At 49.2% G+C, this 20,895-nt stretch overlaps 1 protein-coding gene across 2 annotated transcripts in view; it reads right to left on the reverse strand.

Moving 5' to 3' along the window:
• Positions 1–20,153, reverse strand: part of tbc1d1 (TBC1 (tre-2/USP6, BUB2, cdc16) domain family, member 1) — a gene marked incomplete at its 5' end in the record, with an annotated part of 20,555 nt that extends 402 nt beyond the window's left edge. Inside the window, 9 exon segments of one of the 2 annotated variants that reach the window (XM_045220019.1) lie at positions 1–557; positions 2,184–2,360; positions 4,580–4,749; positions 10,472–10,631; positions 13,218–13,361; positions 14,002–14,102; positions 17,602–17,760; positions 19,021–19,170; positions 19,968–20,153. The exon segment at positions 1–557 is cut by the window's left edge and continues 402 nt beyond it. In XM_045220019.1, the coding sequence (XP_045075954.1) occupies positions 177–557; positions 2,184–2,360; positions 4,580–4,749; positions 10,472–10,631; positions 13,218–13,361; positions 14,002–14,102; positions 17,602–17,760; positions 19,021–19,170; positions 19,968–20,153 (1,628 nt within the window). 2 annotated transcript variants of the gene reach the window in all.
• Between the last annotated feature and the right edge of the window lie 742 nt (positions 20,154–20,895).

Consider the following 20,895-nt stretch of genomic DNA (forward strand, 5'->3'; position numbering starts at 1 on the left):
TACGTGTATAGGACTGTTGTGTGGAGTATAGACCCAGAGAGGACTGTAGCTCAAAGAAAATCACCCATTTCTACAGTTTAGTACAGGAGAACAGTCTTTTGGGGGGAGCTCTAAGGTCAAAAGGTCCTTCTGGTTTTCTGTCCCTCTCTTCTCGTCAGGTTCCTCTGGGAGAGTATTCAGTGTTCCGGTAGAGCCAGCGGATGAGGGAGGAGAGGGGAGGACGCTGCTGTCCCCTGCCCCAGCCTCGGCCCCTCTCCCTGGGGTGAGTTACCCTGCCTCGGCCCCTCTCCAGTGGGGACGTCCACACCTTCTCCATCTCTCTGTCCGTCTCTGTCTCTGTCGGCAGCGGAGTGTGCGTGCAGGGCCAGGTTGAAGTCTCCGTGCGCTGTGTGTGTGTGTATGCCCAGTGCGGTGAGGAGTGTGTGTAGGTGTGTGACGGTGCTCCGCAGCCTGCTCCTCTCCTCCTCCAGTTCAAACACCTGTTCTCTCAGCAGAGCCTCTGATTGGACCAGCCCCTCCACCCGGCCTTCCAGACGACACACACGGGCCTGGGACGTCTGGAGAGAAACAGAACATTCGAGCTGAACCCAGGACTGGGGGGTCTGTATGTGTGTGTTTAGTGTGTGTTTAGTGTGTGTGTGTTTAGTGTGTGTGTTTAGTGTGTGTGTCTGTGTGTTTAGTGTGAGTGTGTTTAGTGTGTGTGTCTGTATGTGTTTAGTGTTTGTTTAGTGTGTGTGTGTTTAGTGTGTGTGTTTAGTGTGTGTGTTTAGTGTGTGTGTCTAGTGTGTGTTTAGTGTGTGTGTCTGTGTATTTAGTGTGTGTTTAGTGTGAGTGTCTAGTGTGTGTTTAGTGTGTGTGTCTGTGTGTGTCTGTGTGTTTAGTGTGTGTGTTTAGTGTGTGTCTGTGTGTGTTTAGTGTGTGTCTGTGTGTGTTTAGTGTGTGTGTTTAGTGTGTGTCTGTGTGTGTTTAGTGTGTGTGTTTAGTGTGTGTGTCTAGTGTGTGTGTCTAGTGTGTGTGTTTAGTGTGTGTGTTTAGTGTGTGTGTTTAGTGTGTGTGTCTAGTGTGTGTGTCTAGTGTGTGTGTCTAGTGTGTGTGTTTAGTGTGTGTTTAGTGTGTGTTTAGTGTGTGTTTAGTGTGTGTGTTTAGTGTGTATTTAGTGTGTGTGTTTAGTGTGTGTTTAGTGTGTGTTTAGTGTGTGTGTTTAGTGTGTGTGTTTAGTGTGTGTGTCTAGTGTGTGTGTCTAGTGTGTGTGTTTAGTGTGTATTTAGTGTGTGTGTTTAGTGTGTATTTAGTGTGTGTGTTTAGTGTGTATTTAGTGTGTGTGTTTAGTGTGTGTTTAGTGTGTGTGTGTTTAGTGTGTGTCTGTGTGTGTTTAGTGTGTGTTTAGTGTGTGTCTGTGTGTGTTTAGTGTGTGTGTTTAGTGTGTATTTTGTGTGTGTGTTTAGTGTGTATTTAGTGTGTGTTTAGTGTGTGTTTAGTGTGCGTTTAGTGTGTGTGTTTAGTGTGTGTTTAGTGTGTGTTTAGTGTGTATTTAGTGTGTATTTAGTGTGTGTTTAGTGTGTGTGTTTAGTGTGTGTTTAGTGTGTGTTTAGTGTGTGTGTTTAGTGTGTGTTTAGTGTGTGTTTAGTGTGTGTTTAGTGTGTGTGTTTAGTGTGTGTTTAGAGTGTGTTTAGTGTGTGTTTAGTGTGTGTTTAGAGTGTGTTTAGTGTGTGTTTAGTGTGTGTTTAGTGTGTGTTTAGTGTGTATTTAGTGTGTGTGTTTAGTGTGTGTTTAGTGTGTGTTTAGTGTGTGTGTTTAGTGTGTGTGTTTAGTGTGTGTGTTTAGTGTGTGTTTAGAGTGTGTTTAGTGTGTGTTTAGTGTGTGTTTAGTGTGTATTTAGTGTGTGTGTTTAGTGTGTGTTTAGTGTGTGTTTAGTGTGTGTTTAGTGTGTGTTTAGTGTGTGTGTTTAGTGTGTGTGTTTAGTGTGTGTTTAGAGTGTGTTTAGTGTGTGTTTAGTGTGTGTTTAGTGTGTATTTAGTGTGTGTGTTTAGTGTGTGTTTAGAGTGTGTTTAGTGTGTGTTTAGTGTGTGTTTAGAGTGTGTTTAGTGTGTGTTTAGTGTGTGTTTAGTGTGTATTTAGTGTGTGTGTTTAGTGTGTGTTTAGTGTGTGTTTAGTGTGTGTTTAGTGTGTGTGTCTGTGAGTACCTGCAGTTCCTCCAGCAGGTCGAGGCTTTGCTGTCGGAGGTTCTGATTGGTGCGTTCCAGCTGGGCGGTGCGCTGTGATTGGTTGAGGTGAGCGGGCGTGTCACACAGCTCGTCCTGTAAGACGTGGTACTCCACCTCGTACGCCTGCAGCTGTTTGGACAGGTCCATCTCACACACCTACACACACACACACACACACATTTAACCTTTAACCTTTTATTTTAGCTAAGGCAAGTCAGTTAAGAACAAATTCTTATTTCCAATGTCGGCCTGCTAAAACGAAGTCCCGATTGCCAGTTACAGTCAGTCTGTAAGCCCTTCCACACAGCTGTCTGGCCCTGAAGAGGTCATTCAGTCTATGTGTGTGTCACAGGAGGCTGCTGAGGGGAGGACAGACTCACTATTAATGGCTGGAATGGAGAGAATGGAACGGTATCAACAGAGAAACCATGTGTTGGATACCATTCCATTTAATTCTGTTTCCGGCCATTACTATGAGCCCGACCTCCCCAATGAAGGTGCCACCAGCCGCCTGTTGTGGGGTAATTGCTGTAACGAAGTTGTTGAACTGTCAGTGGTGTCTTCAGGCATCCTGAGACAGACAGGTTGAACCCTTTTAGACTGTCTGTGTGTAACTGTGGTACAGCGGTTAAGCTGTCTAGCTGTTTCTAGGAAGTAGTGTTCTGAGTGTTGACTCCCCTGCCTCCAGGCACACTACCAGGAAAACAGACCCAGTGTTGCCTCTCTCTGTGTGTGAGTGGTCTGAGTGTTGACTCCCCCTGCCTCCAGGCACACTACCAGGAAAACAGACCCAGTGTTGCCTCTCTCTGTGTGTGAGTGGTCTGAGTGTTGACTCCCCCTGCCTCCAGGCACACTACCAGGAAAACAGACCCAGTGTTGCCTCTCTCTGTGTGTGAGTGGTCTGAGTGTTGACTCCCCCTGCCTCCAGGCACACTACCAGGAAAACAGACCCAGTGTTGCCTCTCTCTGTGTGTGAGTGGTCTGAGTGTTGACTCCCCCTGCCTCCAGGCACACTACCAGGAAAACAGACCCAGTGTTGCCTCTCTCTGTGTGTGAGTGGTCTGAGTGTTGACTCCCCCTGCCTCCAGGCACACTACCAGGAAAACAGACCCAGTGTTGCCTCTCTCTGTGTGTGAGTGGTCTGAGTGTTGACTCCCCCTGCCTCCAGGCACACTACCAGGAAAACAGACCCAGTGTTGCCTCTCTCTGTGTGTGAGTGGTCTGAGTGTTGACTCCCCCTGCCTCCAGGCACACTACCAGGAAAACAGACCCAGTGTTGCCTCTCTCTGTGTGTGAGTCTGGTGCTAATAAAGTGGGAGTGTGTCTGTCTCAGCATGCAGTACTGTAACTGTACTGTTACTACATGGTCATACCTTTACAGAGTGTGCTTCTGACTCATAGTAAAATACAGTCTACTATAGACCCCCCCCACCAGTCTACCTGGTTGACTCAGATAGTAAAATACAGTCTACTATAGACCCCCCCCCACCAGTCTACCTGGTTGACTCAGATAGTAAAATACAGTCTACTATAGACCCCCAGTCTACCTGGTTGACTCAGATAGTAAAATACAGTCTACTATAGACCCCCCCCAGTCTACCTGGTTGACTCAGATAGTAAAATACAGTCTACTATAGACCCCCCCACCAGTCTACCTGGTTGACTCAGATAGTAAAATACAGTCTACTATAGACCCCCACCAGTCTACCTGGTTGACTCAGATAGTAAAAATACAGTCTACTATAGACCCCCACCAGTCTACCTGGTTGACTCAGATAGTAAAATACAGTCTACTATAGACCCCCCTCCACCAGTCTACCTGGTTGACTCAGATAGTAAAATACAGTCTACTATAGACCCCCCACCAGTCTACCTGGTTGACTCAGATAGTAAAATACAGTCTACTATAGACCCCCCCCACCAGTCTACCTGGTTGACTCAGATAGTAAAATACAGTCTACTATAGACCCCCACCAGTCTACCTGGTTGACTCAGATAATAAAATACAGTCTACTATAGACCCCCCTCCACCAGTCTACCTGGTTGACTCAGATAGTAAAATACAGTCTACTATAGACCCCCCACCAGTCTACCTGGTTGACTCAGATAGTAAAATACAGTCTACTATAGACCCCCCCCACCACCAGTCTACCTGGTTGACTCAGATAGTAAAATACAGTCTACTATAGACCCCCCCCACCAGTCTACCTGGTTGACTCAGATAGTAAAATACAGTCTACTATAGACCCCCCACCAGTCTACCTGGTTGACTCAGATAGTAAAATACAGTCTACTATAGACCCCCCCCCCCCCAGTCTACCTGGTTGACTCAGATAATAAAATACAGTCTACTATAGACCCCCCCCCCAGTCTACCTGGTTGATGGTCTTCTCCATCTGGACCAGTCCCAGGTTAGGTAGTGTAGTCTTGATGAAGTCTACTATAGACTCCAGACTGTCATGCTGTAGGATCAGGGGCTTGTGACTACCCAGAAGACTTAGTGACACCTTGAAGATCACCTCCGACCCCTGGAGAAACAACATGTCTGGAGGGGAGACAGAGAGAGAGAGAGAGCGAGAGAGAGAGAGAGAGAGAGAGAGAGAGACAGAGAGAGAGAGAGAGAGAGAGAGAGAGAGAGAGAGAGAGACAGAGAGAGACAGAGAGAGAGAGAGAGAGAGAGATCATTTGTGGTCTTGTTCGGCTCAGTTGGTAGAGCAAGGCGTTTGTAACGCTAAGGTTGTGGGTTGGATTCCCGCTGGGGCCACCCGTAGTTTCCACACACTACTGTAATTCTAATGGAGAAAAGGGTCTGTTAAATGGAGGAGAAGGCAGTAGAAAAAAGCCCTTAAATTGAATTGAAATGAATTGAGAGGGCAAATTCAGGAGGAGGCAACTACATGACATAACAAATACAAGAAAGGGTGTGTGTCTGTGTGTGTGGTGTGGGGGGGGGATAGATCAGACAATAGATTAACAAGCAGGAATGGAGGCACTGTTCTGATAATACACACAGACAGACAGACAGACAGAGACAGACAGAGACAGCTATGCTCAGAGAAGCGTGCAGGCCACAGCACACAGGACATTGAGCAGGAGGGAGGTAGGAGGAATTGAACACAAATCAACAGAAGGTGTGTGAAGGAGTTTCGTTGGTAAAGGAACAATAGTTCATTGGAAATCTGAACCTTCAGCATACTGAAGAGAGTGCCCTTATATAATAGGTAATTACATGGAAACATTCCGGAACCAAACAATGGAAACCTTTCATGAGAAGAGGTCAACTAAACAGACCTGACAGAATCCACACACCTCCTTCTCTGCCCCTTTACATTCCTCCTGAAGACACGCAACAGACCTCTCTCCTCTCTTCCTTAACAAACACCCTGGCTACGAAGCCTAGAGGGAACTAACCAAACACCCTGGCTACGAAGCCTAGAGGGAACTAACCAAACACCCTGGCTACGAAGCCTAGAGGGAACTAACCAAACACCCTGGCTACGAAGAGGGAACTAACCAAACACCCTGGCTACGAAGCCTAGAGGGAACTAACCAAACACCCTGGCTACGAAGAGGGAACTAACCAAACACCCTGGCTACGAAGCCAGAGGGAACTAACCAAACACCCTGGCTACGAAGCCTAGAGGGAACTAACCAAACACCCTGGCTACGAAGAGGGAACTAACCAAACACCCTGGCTACGAAGCCTAGAGGGAACTAACCAAACACCCTGGCTACGAAGAGGAACTAACCAAACACCCTGGCTACGAAGCCTAGAGGGAACTAACCAAACACCCTGGCTACGAAGCCTAGAGGGAACTAACCAAACACCCTGGCTACGAAGAGGGAACTAACCAAACACCTTGGCTACGAAGCCTAGAGGGAACTAACCAAACACCCTGGCTACGAAGCCTAGAGGGAACTAACCAAACACCCTGGCTACGAAGCCCAGAGGAACTAACCAAACACCCTGGCTACGACAGAGGGAACTAACCAAACACCCTGGCTACGAAGCAGGGAACTAACCAAACACCCTGGCTACGAAGCCTAGAGGGAACTAACCAAACACCCTGGCTACGAAGAGGGAACTAACCAAACACCCTGGCTCACGAAGCCTAGAGGGAACTAACCAAACACCCTGGCTACGAAGCCTAGAGGGAACTAACCAAACACCCTGGCTACGAAGCCTAGAGGGAACTAACCAAACACCCTGGCTACGAAGAGGGAACTAACCAAACACCCTGGCTACGAAGAGGGAACTAACCAAACACCCTGGCTACGAAGCCTAGAGGGAACTAACCAAACACCCTGGCTACGAAGAGGGAACTAACCAAACACCCTGGCTACGAAGCCTAGAGGGAACTAACCAAACACCCTGGCTACGAAGAGGGAACTAACCAAACACCCTGGCTACGAAGCCTAGAGGGAACTAACCAAACACCCTGGCTACGAAGCCTAGGGGAACTAACCAAACACCCTGGCTACGAAGCCTAGAGGGAACTAACCAAACACCCTGGCTACGAAGAGAGGGAACTAACCAAACACCCTGGCTACGAAGAGGGAACTAACCAAACACCCTGGCTACGAAGCCTAGAGGGAACTAACCAAACACCCTGGCTACGAAGCCTAGAGGGAACTAACCAAACACCCTGGCTACGAAGCCTAGAGGGAACTAACCAAACACCCTGGCTACGAAGAGGGAACTAACCAAACACCCTGGCTACGAAGCCTAGAGGGAACTAACCAAACACCCTGGCTACGAAGAGGGAACTAACCAAACACCCTGGCTACGAAGCCTAGAGGGAACTAACCAAACACCCTGGCTACGAAGCCTAGAGGGAACTAACCAAACACCCTGGCTACGAAGAGGGAACTAACCAAACACCCTGGCTACGAAGCCCAGAGGGAACTAACCAAACACCCTGGCTACGAAGAGGGAACTAACCAAACACCCTGGCTACGAAGCCTAGAGGGAACTAACCAAACACCCTGGCTACGAAGCCTAGAGGGAACTAACCAAACACCCTGGCTACGAAGCCTAGAGGGAACTAACCAAACACCCTGGCTACGAAGAGGGAACTAACCAAACACCCTGGCTACGAAGCCAGAGGGAACTAACCAAACACCCTGGCTACGAAGCCTAGAGGGAACTAACCAAACACCCTGGCTACGAAGAGGGAACTAACCAAACACCCTGGCTACGAAGAGGGAACTAACCAAACACCCTGGCTACGAAGCCTAGAGGGAACTAACCAAACACCCTGGCTACGAAGCCAGAGGGAACTAACCAAACACCCTGGCTACGAAGCCAGAGGGAACTAACCAAACACCCTGGCTACGAAGCAGAGGGAACTAACCAAACACCCTGGCTACGAAGCCTAGAGGGAACTAACCAAACACCCTGGCTACGAAGCCTAGAGGGAACTAACCAAACACCCTGGCTACGAAGCCTAGAGGGAACTAACCAAACACCCTGGCTACGAAGAGGGAACTAACCAAACACCCTGGCTACGAAGCCTAGAGGGAACTAACCAAACACCCTGGCTACGAAGCCCAGAGGGAACTAACCAAACACCCTGGCTACGAAGAGGGAACTAACCAAACACCCTGGCTACGAAGAGAGGGAACTAACCAAACACCCTGGCTACGAAGCCCAGAGGGAACTAACCAAACACCCTGGCTACGAAGCCTAGAGGGAACTAACCAAACACCCTGGCTACGAAGCCTAGAGGGAACTAACCAAACACCCTGGCTACGAAGCCTAGAGGGAACTAACCAAACACCCTGGCTACGAAGAGGGAACTAACCAAACACCCTGGCTACGAAGCCAGAGGGAACTAACCAAACACCCTGGCTACGAAGCCTAGAGGGAACTAACCAAACACCCTGGCTACGAAGCCTAGAGGGAACTAACCAAACACCCTGGCTACGAAGAGGGAACTAACCAAACACCCTGGCTACGAAGCCTAGAGGGAACTAACCAAACACCCTGGCTACGAAGCCTAGAGGGAACTAACCAAACACCCTGGCTACGAAGCCTAGAGGGAACTAACCAAACACCCTGGCTACGAAGCCTAGAGGGAACTAACCAAACACCCTGGCTACGAAGAGGGAACTAACCAAACACCCTGGCTACGAAGCCTAGAGGGAACTAACCAAACACCCTGGCTACGAAGCCAGAGGGAACTAACCAAACACCCTGGCTACGAAGCCTAGAGGAACTAACCAAACACCCTGGCTACGAAGCCTAGAGGGAACTAACCAAACACCCTGGCTACGAACAGAGGGAACTAACCAAACACCCTGGCTACGAAGCCAGGGAACTAACCAAACACCCTGGCTACGAAGCCTAGAGGGAACTAACCAAACACCCTGGCTACGAAGCCAGAGGGAACTAACCAAACACCCTGGCTACGAAGAGGGAACTAACCAAACACCCTGGCTACGAAGCCTAGAGGGAACTAACCAAACACCCTGGCTACGAAGAGGGAACTAACCAAACACCCTGGCTACGAAGAGGGAACTAACCAAACACCCTGGCTACGAAGCCTAGAGGGAACTAACCAAACACCCTGGCTACGAAGCCTAGAGGGAACTAACCAAACACCCTGGCTACGAAGCCTAGAGGGAACTAACCAAACACCCTGGCTACGAAGCCTAGAGGGAACTAACCAAACACCCTGGCTACGAAGAGGAACTAACCAAACACCCTGGCTACGAAGCCTAGAGGGAACTAACCAAACACCCTGGCTACGAAGCCTAGAGGGAACTAACCAAACACCCTGGCTACGAAGCCTAGAGGGAACTAACCAAACACCCTGGCTACGAAGAGGGAACTAACCAAACACCCTGGCTACGAAGCCTAGAGGGAACTAACCAAACACCCTGGCTACGAAGCCTAGAGGGAACTAACCAAACACCCTGGCTACGAAGCCCAGAGGGAACTAACCAAACACCCTGGCTACGAAGCCTAGAGGGAACTAACCAAACACCCTGGCTACGAAGAGGGAACTAACCAAACACCCTGGCTACGAAGCCTAGAGGGAACTAACCAAACACCCTGGCTACGAAGCCAGAGGGAACTAACCAAACACCCTGGCTACGAAGCCTAGAGGGAACTAACCAAACACCCTGGCTACGAAGCCTAGAGGGAACTAACCAAACACCCTGGCTACGAAGCCCAGAGGGAACTAACCAAACACCCTGGCTACGAAGCCAGAGGGAACTAACCAAACACCCTGGCTACGAAAGAGGGAACTAACCAAACACCCTGGCTACGAAGCCTAGAGGGAACTAACCAAACACCCTGGCTACGAAGCCCAGAGGGAACTAACCAAACACCCTGGCTACGAAGCCAGAGGAACTAACCAAACACCCTGGCTACGAAGCCAGGGAACTAACCAAACACCCTGGCTACGAAGCCCAGAGGGAACTAACCAAACACCCTGGCTACGAAGCCTAGAGGGAACTAACCAAACACCCTGGCTACGAAGCCAGAGGGAACTAACCAAACACCCTGGCTACGAAGCCTCGAGAGGGAACTAACCAAACACCCTGGCTACGAAGCCAGAGGAACTAACCAAACACCCTGGCTACGAAGCCTAGAGGGAACTAACCAAACACCCTGGCTACGAAGCCAGGAACTAACCAAACACCCTGGCTACGAAGCCTAGAGGGAACTAACCAAACACCCTGGCTACGAAGAGGGAACTAACCAAACACCCTGGCTACGAAGCCTAGAGGGAACTAACCAAACACCCTGGCTACGAAGAGAGGGAACTAACCAAACACCCTGGCTACGAAGCCTAGAGGGAACTAACCAAACACCCTGGCTACGAAGCCTAGAGGGAACTAACCAAACACCCTGGCTACGAAGCCTAGAGGGAACTAACCAAACACCCTGGCTACGAAGAGAGGGAACTAACCAAACACCCTGGCTACGAAGCCTAGAGGGAACTAACCAAACACCCTGGCTACGAAGAGGGAACTAACCAAACACCCTGGCTACGAAGCCTAGAGGGAACTAACCAAACACCCTGGCTACGAAGAGGGAACTAACCAAACACCCTGGCTACGAAGAGGGAACTTACCAAACACCCTGGCTACGAAGCCTAGAGGGAACTAACCAAACACCCTGGCTACGAAGCCTAGAGGGAACTAACCAAACACCCTGGCTACGAAGCCTAGAGGGAACTAACCAAACACCCTGGCTACGAAGCCTAGAGGGAACTAACCAAACACCCTGGCTACGAAGCCTAAAGGGAACTTACCAAACACCCTGGCTACGAAGCCTAGAGGGAAGTGAGATGCGAAGGCAGTGAGGAACCAGGGAGCAGCGTAGAGAGATGGCCCTATCTCATGTTGCTCCAGATGGACATACAGATCTCTGTGGTAGTCATGGAGGAGACGGGACAGCTGGTACATCTGGATCTGGTGGGGGGGAGGGGGGGGGAGAGACATACACTGAGTGTACAAAACTTTAAGAACACCTTCTTAATATTGAGTTGATGTATTCAAGTAGTTATTATTCAACATTTGGAGGGAGAGAGAGACAAACAGAATAATGTATTCAAGTTATTATTCAACGTTTGGAGGGGGAGTGAGTCAAACATAGAATAATGTATTCAAGTTATTATTCAACGTTTGGAGGGGAGAGAGAGACAAACAGAATAATGTATTGAAGTTATTATTCAACGTTTGGAGGGGGAGCGAGACAAACATAGAATAATGTATTCAAGTTATTATTCAACGTTTGGAGGGGGAGCGAGACAAACATAGAATAATGTATTCAAGTTATTATTCAACGTTTGGCAATAAAGGTAAATATAGACGCCATGTAAACAAATGATATATTCACTTACAGAATGTATATGGTTAGTGTTATGGTTAGGGTGTGGTTGTATTACCTGCAGTATAATCATGTCAGAACTGTACTGCTTGGTTGTATTACCTGCAGTATAATCATGTCAGAACTGTACTGCTTGGTTGTATTACCTGCAGTATAATCATGTCAGGCCGGTACTGCTTGGTTGTATTACCTGCAGTATAATCATGTCAGGCCGGTACTGCTTGGTTGTATTACCTGCAGTATAATCATGTCAGGCCGGTACTGCTTGGTTGTATTACCTGCAGTATAATCATGTCAGAACTGTACTGCTTGGTTGTATTACCTGCAGTATAATCATGTCAGAACTGTACTGCTTGGTTGTATTACCTGCAGTATAATCATGTCAGAACTGTACTGCTTGGTTGTATTACCTGCAGTATAATCATGTCAGGCCGGTACTGCTTGGTTGTATTACCTGCAGTATAATCATGTCAGGCCGGTACTGCTTGGTTGTATTACCTGCAGTATAATCATGTCAGGCCGGTACTGCTTGGTTGTATTACCTGCGGTATAATCATGTCAGAACGGTACTGCTTGGTTGTATTACCTGCAGTATAATCATGTCAGGCCGGTACTGCTTGGTTGTATTACCTGCAGTATAATCATGTCAGGCCGGTACTGCTTGGTTGTATTACCTGCAGTATAATCATGTCAGAACTGTACTGCTTGGTTGTATTACCTGCAGTATAATCATGTCAGGCCGGTACTGCTTGGTTGTATTACCTGCAGTATAATCATGTCAGGCCGGTACTGCTTGGTTGTATTACCTGCAGTATAATCATGTCAGAACTGTACTGCTTGGTTGTATTACCTGCAGTATAATCATGTCAGGCCGGTACTGCTTGGTTGTATTACCTGCAGTATAATCATGTCAGAACTGTACTGCTTGGTTGTATTACCTGCAGTATAATCATGTCAGGCCGGTACTGCTTGGTTGTATTACCTGCAGTATAATCATGTCAGAACTGTACTGCTTGGTTGTATTACCTGCAGTATAATCATGTCAGGCCGGTACTGCTTGGTTGTATTACCTGCAGTATAATCATGTCAGGCCGGTACTGCTTGGTTGTATTACCTGCAGTATAATCATGTCAGGCCGGTACTGCTTGGTTGTATTACCTGCAGTATAATCATGTCAGAACTGTACTGCTTGGTTGTATTACCTGCAGTATAATCATGTCAGGCCGGTACTGCTTGGTTGTATTACCTGCAGTATAATCATGTCAGAACTGTACTGCTTGGTTGTATTACCTGCAGTATAATCATGTCAGGCGGTACTGCTTGGTTGTATTACCTGCAGTATAATCATGTCAGAACTGTACTGCTTGGTTGTATTACCTGCAGTATAATCATGTCAGGCCGGTACTGCTTGGTTGTATTACCTGCAGTATAATCATGTCAGGCCGGTACTGCTTGGTTGTATTACCTGCAGTATAATCATGTCAGGCCGGTACTGCTTGGTTGTATTACCTGCAGTATAATCATGTCAGGCCGGTACTGCTTGGTTGTATTACCTGCAGTATAATCATGTCAGAACTGTACTGCTTGGTTGTATTACCTGCAGTATAATCATGTCAGGCCGGTACTGCTTGGTTGTATTACCTGCAGTATAATCATGTCAGGTCGGTACTGCTTGGTTGTATTACCTGCAGTATAATCATGTCAGAACTGTACTGCTTGGTTGTATTACCTGCAGTATAATCATGTCAGGCCGGTACTGCTTGGTTGTATTACCTGCAGTATAATCATGTCAGGCCGGTACTGCTTGGTTGTATTACCTGCAGTATAATCATGTCAGAACTGTACTGCTTGGTTGTATTACCTGCAGTATAATCGTGTCAGAACTGTACTGCTTGGTTGTATTACCTGCAGTATAATCATGTCAGGCGGTACTGCTTGGTTGTATTACCTGCAGTATAATCATGTCAGGCCGGTACTGCTTGGTTGTATTACCTGCAGTATAATCATGTCAGGCCGGTACTGCTTGGTTGTATTACCTGCAGTATAATCATGTCAGGCCGGTACTGCTTGGTTGTATTACCTGCAGTATAATCATGTCAGAACTGTACTGCTTGGTTGTATTACCTGCAGTATAATCATGTCAGGCCGGTACTGCTTGGTTGTATTACCTGCAGTATAATCATGTCAGGCCGGTACTGCTTGCGGAGGCCCATATGGTACATGAGGAACTTGAGCATGTTGAAGGCATCCTCCTCTCCCATGTGTAACAACAACACTCCTGCTACGAAGCTGAGACCCTGACAGTACCCCACCTAGAGAGAGAAGGGGGGAGGAGAGAGAAGGAGAGAGAGGGCGGGGCATATAGAGAGAGAAGGGGGTGTGGGGCGGAGGAGAGGGGAGGGAGAGAGGGGGGAGAGAGAAGGAGAGAGGGTGGGGGATATAGAGAGAGAAGGGGGGTGGGGGCGGAGAGAGAGAGGGGGAGAGAGGGAGGAGAGAGAGGGTGGGGGATATAGAGAGAGAAGGGGGTGGGGGGCGGAGGAGAGGGGAGGGAGAGAAGGTGGGGATATAGAGAGAGAGAGAGGGAGGAGAGAGAAGGAGAGCGGGGAGAGAGAAGGAGAGAGGGGGGAGAGAGAAGGAGAGCGGGGGAGAGAGAAGGAGAGAGGGGGGAGAGAGAAGGAGAGATTGGGGAGAGAGGAGAGAAAGAGGGGTAGGGGGAGAGATAGTGAGAGAGAGGTGATGGCATCTCCCAAAAAGACTGCAACAACAACAGAGTTTTCTAATGCATAGGTGCTCTTTTATTTGTGTGTGGTGTATGTCCGTGTTGGTCTATGTTTGTGTGTGGTGTATGTCCGTGTTGGTCTATGTTTGTGTGTGGTGTATGTCCGTGTTGGTCTATGTTTGTGTGTGGTGTATGTCCATGTTGGTCTATGTTTGTGTGTGTAGTGTGTGTACCTCTGGGTCCAGTAGAGAGTAGGCCTTCAGCAGGTTATAGAGAGACAGCTGACCGGCCCCCAACTGAGCCTGGAAATACGGATGTGTTGGAAAGGTACGACCTGAGAGAGAGGGAGAGAGAGAGAGAGAGAGGGGAGGAGAGAGAGAGAGAGACAGAGAGAGAGAGAGAGAGAGAGAGAGAGAGAGAGAGAGAGAGAGAGACAAGGTGGAGAGGAAAGAGTTATAGGAAGGAAAGACAGACATATAGTTGTTGTAAACTTAGTATACAAAACATGCTCTTTCCATGTGGTGTCTGTTCTCCCCTCCTCAGAGATGAACATGCTAAGCAGGGACCCCTTCCAACAGTGACGTTCTACTGAGTGATGTAGCCCAGATCATTCAAACACAGCATTCTTTCACTAAATAGGCAGGTTTGTATATGTGTGTGTGTGTGTGTGTGTATGTCTATATGTGTGTATATGTGTGTACAGAGGTGTGTAGACTTAGAGGCTAAATTAACATTCCCCCTTTTCTTTTCATACTAACAACAGAATGTAAGAATTTCAACATCAAAACAAATTTGCCGCATGCGCCAAATACAACAGGTGTAGACCTTACAGTGAAATGCTTACTGACAAGCCCTTAACCAACAATGCAGTTTTAAGAAAGAATACCAAAACAAAACAAAATCACACAAAAAAATACAATATAAAATAATACTAAATAAAAGCAACAAATAATTAAAGAGCAGCAGTAAAATAAAATAACAGTAGCGAGGCTATATACAGGGGGGTACCGGTACAGAGTCAATGTGTGGGTGTACAGGTTAGTCCAGGTAATAATGAGGCTATATACAGGGGGTACCGGTGCAGAGTCAATGTGTGGGTGTACAGGTTAGTCCAGGTAATAATGAGGCTATATACAGGGGGTACCGGTACAGAGTCAATGTGTGGGTGTACAGGTTAGTCCAGGTAATAATGAGGCTATATACAGGGGGTACCGGTGCAGAGTCAATGTGCGGGGGCACCGGTTAGTCAAGGTAATAATGAGGTTATATACAGGGGGTACCGGTGCAGAGTCAATGTGCGGGGGCACCGGTTAGTCAAGGTAATAATGAGGTTATATACAGGGGGGTACCGGTGCAGAGTCAATGTGCGGGGGCACCAGGTTAGTCAAGGTAATAATGAGGTTATATACAGGGGGTACCGGTGCAGAGTCAATGTGCTGGGGCACCGGTTAGTCAAGGTAATAATGAGGTTATATACAGGGGGTACCGGTTCAGAGTCAATGTGCGGGGGCACCGGTTAGTCAAGGTAATAATGAGGTTATATACAGGGGTACGGTGCAGAGTCAATGTGCGGGGGCACCGGTTAGTCAAGGTAATAATGAGGTTATATACAGGGGGTACCGGTGCAGAGTCAATGTGCGGGGGCACCGGTTAGTCAAGGTAATAATGAGGTTATATACAGGGGGTACCGGTACAGAGTCAATGTGCGGGGGCACCGGTTAGTCGAGGTAATAATGAGGTTATATACAGGGGGTACCGGTGCAGAGTCAATGTGCGGGGGCACCGGTTAGTCAAGGTAATAATGAGGTTATATACAGGGGTACGGTGCAGAGTCAATGTGCGGGGGCACCAGTTAGTCGAGGTAATAATGAGGTTATATACAGGGGGTACCGGTGCAGAGTCAATGTGCGGGGGCACCGGTTAGTCGAGGTAATAATGAGGTTATATACAGGGGGTACCGGTGCAGAGTCAATGTGCGGGGGCACCGGTTAGTCGAGGTAATAATGAGGCTATATACAGGGGGTACCGGTGCAGAGTCAATGTGCGGGGGCACCGGTTAGTCGAGGTAATAATGAGGCTATATACAGGGGGTACCGGTACAGAGTCAATGTGCGGGGGCACCAGTTAGTCGAGGTAATAATGAGGCTATATACAGGGGGGTACCGGTACAGAGTCAATGTGCGGGGGCACCGGTTAGTCGAGGTAATAATGAGGCTATATACAGGGGGTACCGGTACCTTGTCAATGTGCGGGGGCACCGGTTAGTTGAGGTAATAATGAGGCTATATACAGGGGGGTACCGGTACAGAGTCAATGTGCGGGGGCACCGGTTAGTTGAGGTAATAATGAGGCTATATACAGGGGGTACCGGTACCTAGTCAATGTGCGGGGGCACCGGTTAGTTGAGGTAATAATGAGGCTATATACAGGGGGTACCGGTACAGAGTCAATGTGCAGGGGCACAGGTTAGTTGAGGTAATAATGAGGCTATATACAGGGGGTACCGGTACCTAGTCAATGTGCGGGGGCACCGGTTAGTTGAGGTAATAATGAGGCTATATACAGGGGGTACCGGTACAGAGTCAATGTGCGGGGGCACAGGTTAGTCGAGGTAATAATGAGGCTATATACAGGGGGGTACTGGTACAGAGTCAATGTGCGGGGGCACCGGTTAGTTGAGGTAATAATGAAGCTATATACAGGGGGGTACCGGTACAGAGTCAATGTGCGGGGGCACCGGTTAGTCGAGGTAATAATGAGGCTATATACAGGGGGTACCGGTACAGAGTCAATGTGCTGGGGCACAGGTTAGTCGAGGTAATAATGAGGTAATATGGACATGTAGGTTGAGTGACTAAAGTGTGAAAGTGAATTAAAGTGACTCACATACTGCACGTGTGTGAGTGTGTGTGTGTGTGTGTGTGTGTATAGAACTGTGTGTGTGTGGTGTGTTGGCGTACTGCGTGTGTGTGTGTGTGGTGTGTTTGGGTACTGTGTGTGTGTGTGTGTGTGGTGTGTTGGCGTACTGTGTGTGTGTGTGTGTGTGGTGTGTTGGCGTACTGTGTGTGTGTGTGTGTGTGGTGTGTTGGCGTACTGTGTGTGTGTGTGTGTGTGTGTGGTGTGTTTGGGTACTGTGTGTGTGTGTGTGTATAAAGCTGGGTGTGTGTGGTGTGTTGGCGTACTGTGTGTGTGTGTGTGTATAGAGCTGGGTGTGTGTGTGGTGTGTGTGTGTGTGGTGTGTTGGGGTACTGTGTGTGTGTGTGTATAAAGCGTGTGTGTGTGTGTGTGTGTGTGTGTGTGTGTGTGTGTGTGTGTGTGTGTGTGTGTGTATAGAGCTGGGTGTGTGTGGTGTGATCTGGGTGGGGGTTCTGTGAAGGTTGAGGTTAGGATACAAAGGACTAATATAATATAAGGGTGTGTTGGTTTTCGTGTCTGTGTGTGTGTGTGTGTCTCTGTGTCTCTGTGTGTCTTGTTAACTCCCAATAAGGACAAGGTTTCAAGTCAAACAAGGTTAACTGACTGATAACATCACACCCCATTAGGCATTAGTCAACAGTAATATATCAGGAAGTGTATAGTGTGTGTGTAGTGTATAGTGCGTGGTGTAGTGTGTGTGTGTGTAGTGTGTGTAGTGTAGTGTGTAGTGTATAGTGTGTAGTGTAGTGTGTGTGTAGTGTATAGTGTGTAGTGTAGTGTGTGTGTAGTGTATAGTGTGTAGTGTAGTGTAGTGTGTAGTGTGTGTGTAGTGTAGTGTGTAGTGTGTGTGTAGTGTAGTGTATAGTGTATAGTGTGTGTGTAGTGTGTAGTGTGGTGTAGTGTATAGTGTGTCTCACCCAGGTCTATGAGGATAGCATGTTGTTGTGAGGTGAGCTGTTTGAGCAGGTCTTTATAAGGAGTGTCGATGGCTGGAGGTCTGAGAGGAACCATCTGTCTCAATAGATACTGCTCCGATAGGAACTTCCACACCTCTCCTCTGTACTGCCTAGGAACTCCTGGGGAGGGGGGAGAGAGGGAGGGAGGGGGAGAGAGGGGAGGGAGGGGGGAGGGAGAGAGGAGAGAGGAGAGGGAGGGGGAGAGAGGGAGGGAGGGAGGGGGAGAGAGGGGGGATGGGGGAGAGAGGGAGGAGGGGGAGGGGGAGGGGGGAGGGAGGGGGAGAGAGGGGGAGGGAAGGGGAGAGAGGGGAGGGAGGGGGAGAGAGGGGAGGGAGGGGGGAGAGAGGGAGGGAGGGAGGGGGAGAGAGAGAGAGGGAGGGGGAGAGAGGGGGCGAGAGGGAGGGAGGGGGAGAGAGGGAGGGAGGGGGGAGGGAAGGAGGGAGGGAGGGGAGAGAGGGAGGGGAGGGAGGGGGAGAGAGGGAGGGAGGGGGAGGGAAGGAGGGAGGGAGGGGGAGAGAGGGAGGGGAGGGAGGGGGAGAGAGGGAGGGAGGGAGGGAGGGGGAAAGAGGGAGGGAGGGAGAGTGAGAGAGAGGGAGTCATAACACTGTATATAGACATAATATGACATTTGAAATGTCTTTATTCTTTTGGAACTTCTGAGTGTAACGTTTACTGTTAATTTTGTATTGTTTATTTCACTTTTGTTTATTATCTACTTCACTTGCTTTGGCAACGTTAACATACGTTTCCCATGCCAATAAAGCCCTTAACTTGAAATTCAATTGAGAGAAGAGAGAGAGAGAGAGATGGAGTGAGACAAAATAGATCAGTTCTGGACAGACTACAGTAACATTAGAGGTGTGTTAAACCACCTGATATTGCATAGTGGCCTTGCTGTGACTTTCTGTATATCTCCTCTGTGTGTGTGTGTGTGTCTCCTCTGTGTGTGTGTCTCTCCTCTGTGTGTGTGTGTGTGTGTCTCCTCTGTGTGTGTGTGTGTGTCTCCTCTGTGTGTGTGTGTGTCTCCTCTGTGTGTGTGTCTCCTCTGTGTGTGTGTGTCTCCTCTCTGTGTGTGTGTGTGCGTGTCTCCTCTGTGTGTGTGTGTGTGTGTGTGTGTGTGTGTCTCCTCTGTGTGTGTGTGTCTCCTCTGTGTGTGTTTGTCTCCTCTGTGTGTGTGTGTGTGGGTCTCCTCTGTGTGTGTGTGTGTGTGTGTGTGTGTGTGTGTCTCCTCTGTGTGTGTGTGTCTCCTCTGTGTGTGTGTGTGTGGGTCTCCTCTGTGTGTGTGTGTGTGTGTCTCCTCTGTGTGTGTGTGTCTCCTCTGTGTGTGTTTGTCTCCTCTGTGTGTGTGTGTGGGTCTCCTCTGTGTGTGTACATGATTACCCTGTCCGACAGCAGCGTGGACGGTGTCAGTGTTGAACTTGACCTTTGACCTGGCCTGTGTTCCCAGCATGCTCTCCCAGACCAGCGTGACGTCCTTCAGACATGGAGTTATCTCTTCATAATCCAGACGCAACCGCTTGCTCTCCGACGCTACACACAGTAATATCAGCAGTGAAGGGTAACAGGGATCATCAAAGAAGAAGGTGAGAGAACATTCTCTCTCTCTCGCAGCCTGTTCTATCCCCTCTCTCTCTGTCTCTCTCTCTCGCAGCCTGTTCTATCCCCTCTCTCTCTGTCTCTCTCTCTCGCAGCCTGTTCTATCCCCTCTCTCTCTGTCTCTCTCTCTTGCAGCCTGTTCTCTCTCTCTCTCTCTCTCTCTCTCTCTCTCTCTCTCTCTCTCTCTCCTCTCTCTTCCTCTCCCTCTCCCTGTCTCTATCTCTCTCTTCCTCTCTCTCTCTCTCTCTCTCTCTCAACTCCTCCTGAGACACCCTTGGAGAGAGACGGGTCAAGGCCAGGGTGCGTTGCTGACCCTGGAGCAATTAGGATGAAGTGGCTTGCTCAAGGGTACGTCGACAGATTTTTTTTTCCACCTTGTCGGCGCGGGGATTCAAAGTAGCGACCTTTCGGTTACTGGCCCAAAGCTTTAACCGTCTAGATGTTGGGCGTAAACCCTGGCAACACACGGCACAACCTCCGCTGAACTTCACCTTTACCAGTGCCAGGTTAAAAAAAACACACCCTATGATTACATCTCTTTCTAGGTATTTAATTGATATAAATGTAATAAAGAACAATTAATCATCACTTTGTGGTCGCCCTAGACATGACAGTTCCACCTAGGGGGGTGTGTGTGTGTGTGTGAGAGCAGGGTTGATTGGGTTCATGATGGTCCATCTATAGCCTAAAATAACCTCTACCAGTTGTTGTTCAGTAGTAATATCTGTTACCCTGTATCTTGTTGTTCTCTCTCTCCATTCTCAGTAGTATTATATGTTGCAGGATGGCCTTCCTCCACAGCTCTCTCAGCTCTGCTTGGCCACGTCTCTTCCTCTCCTCCCGAACCACGCCCAAGGTTCCGTCTCCAACCCCGCCCAGAGACACGCCCCTACCCTCTAAGGAACAGTCACCCCTGTCTGAGATGGAGAGAGAGGGAGGGAGAGATGGAGGGGGGAGAGAGCGAGAGAGGGAGGAGAGACAGAGAGGGGAGAGAGGGAGAAAGAGAGAGGAGAGACGGAGGGAGGAGAGAGGGAGGGAGGGGGGAGGGGGAGAGACAGATCAGTTAATTCATTAGTGTCCATCTGTGCTACTATAGACACCATTCTCTGGCCCCTAGCCCCTGAGTCCAGGGATCCCCAACTGGTGGTCCCTAGTCCCTGAGTCCAGGGTTCCCCAACTGGTGGTCCCTAGCCCCTGAGTCCAGGGTTCCCCAACTGGTGGTCCCTAGCCCCTGAGTCCAGGTTTACCCAACTGGTGGTCCCTAGCCCCTGAGTCCAGGGTTCCCCAACTGGTGGTCCCTAGCCCCTGAGTCCAGGGTTCCCCAACTGGTGGCCCCTAGCCCCTGAGTCCAGGGTTCCCCAACTGGTGGTCCCTAGCCCCTGAGTCCAGGGTTCCCCAACTGGTGGCCCCTAGCCCCTGAGTCCAGGGTTCCCCAACTGGTGGCCCCTAGCCCCTGAGTCCAGGGTTCCCCAACTGGTGGCCCCTAGCCCCTGAGTCCAGGGTTCCCCAACTGGTGGTCCCTAGCCCCTGAGTCCAGGGTTCCCAACTGGTGGTCCCTAGCCCCTGAGTCCAGGGTTCCCCAACTGGTGGCCCCTAGCCCCTGAGTCCAGGGTTCCCCAACTGGTGGCCCCTAGCCCCTGAGTCCAGGGTTCCCCAACT

Source organism: Coregonus clupeaformis, unplaced genomic scaffold (assembly GCF_020615455.1).
Source record: "Coregonus clupeaformis isolate EN_2021a unplaced genomic scaffold, ASM2061545v1 scaf3030, whole genome shotgun sequence".
NCBI lineage: Eukaryota > Metazoa > Chordata > Actinopteri > Salmoniformes > Salmonidae > Coregonus > Coregonus clupeaformis.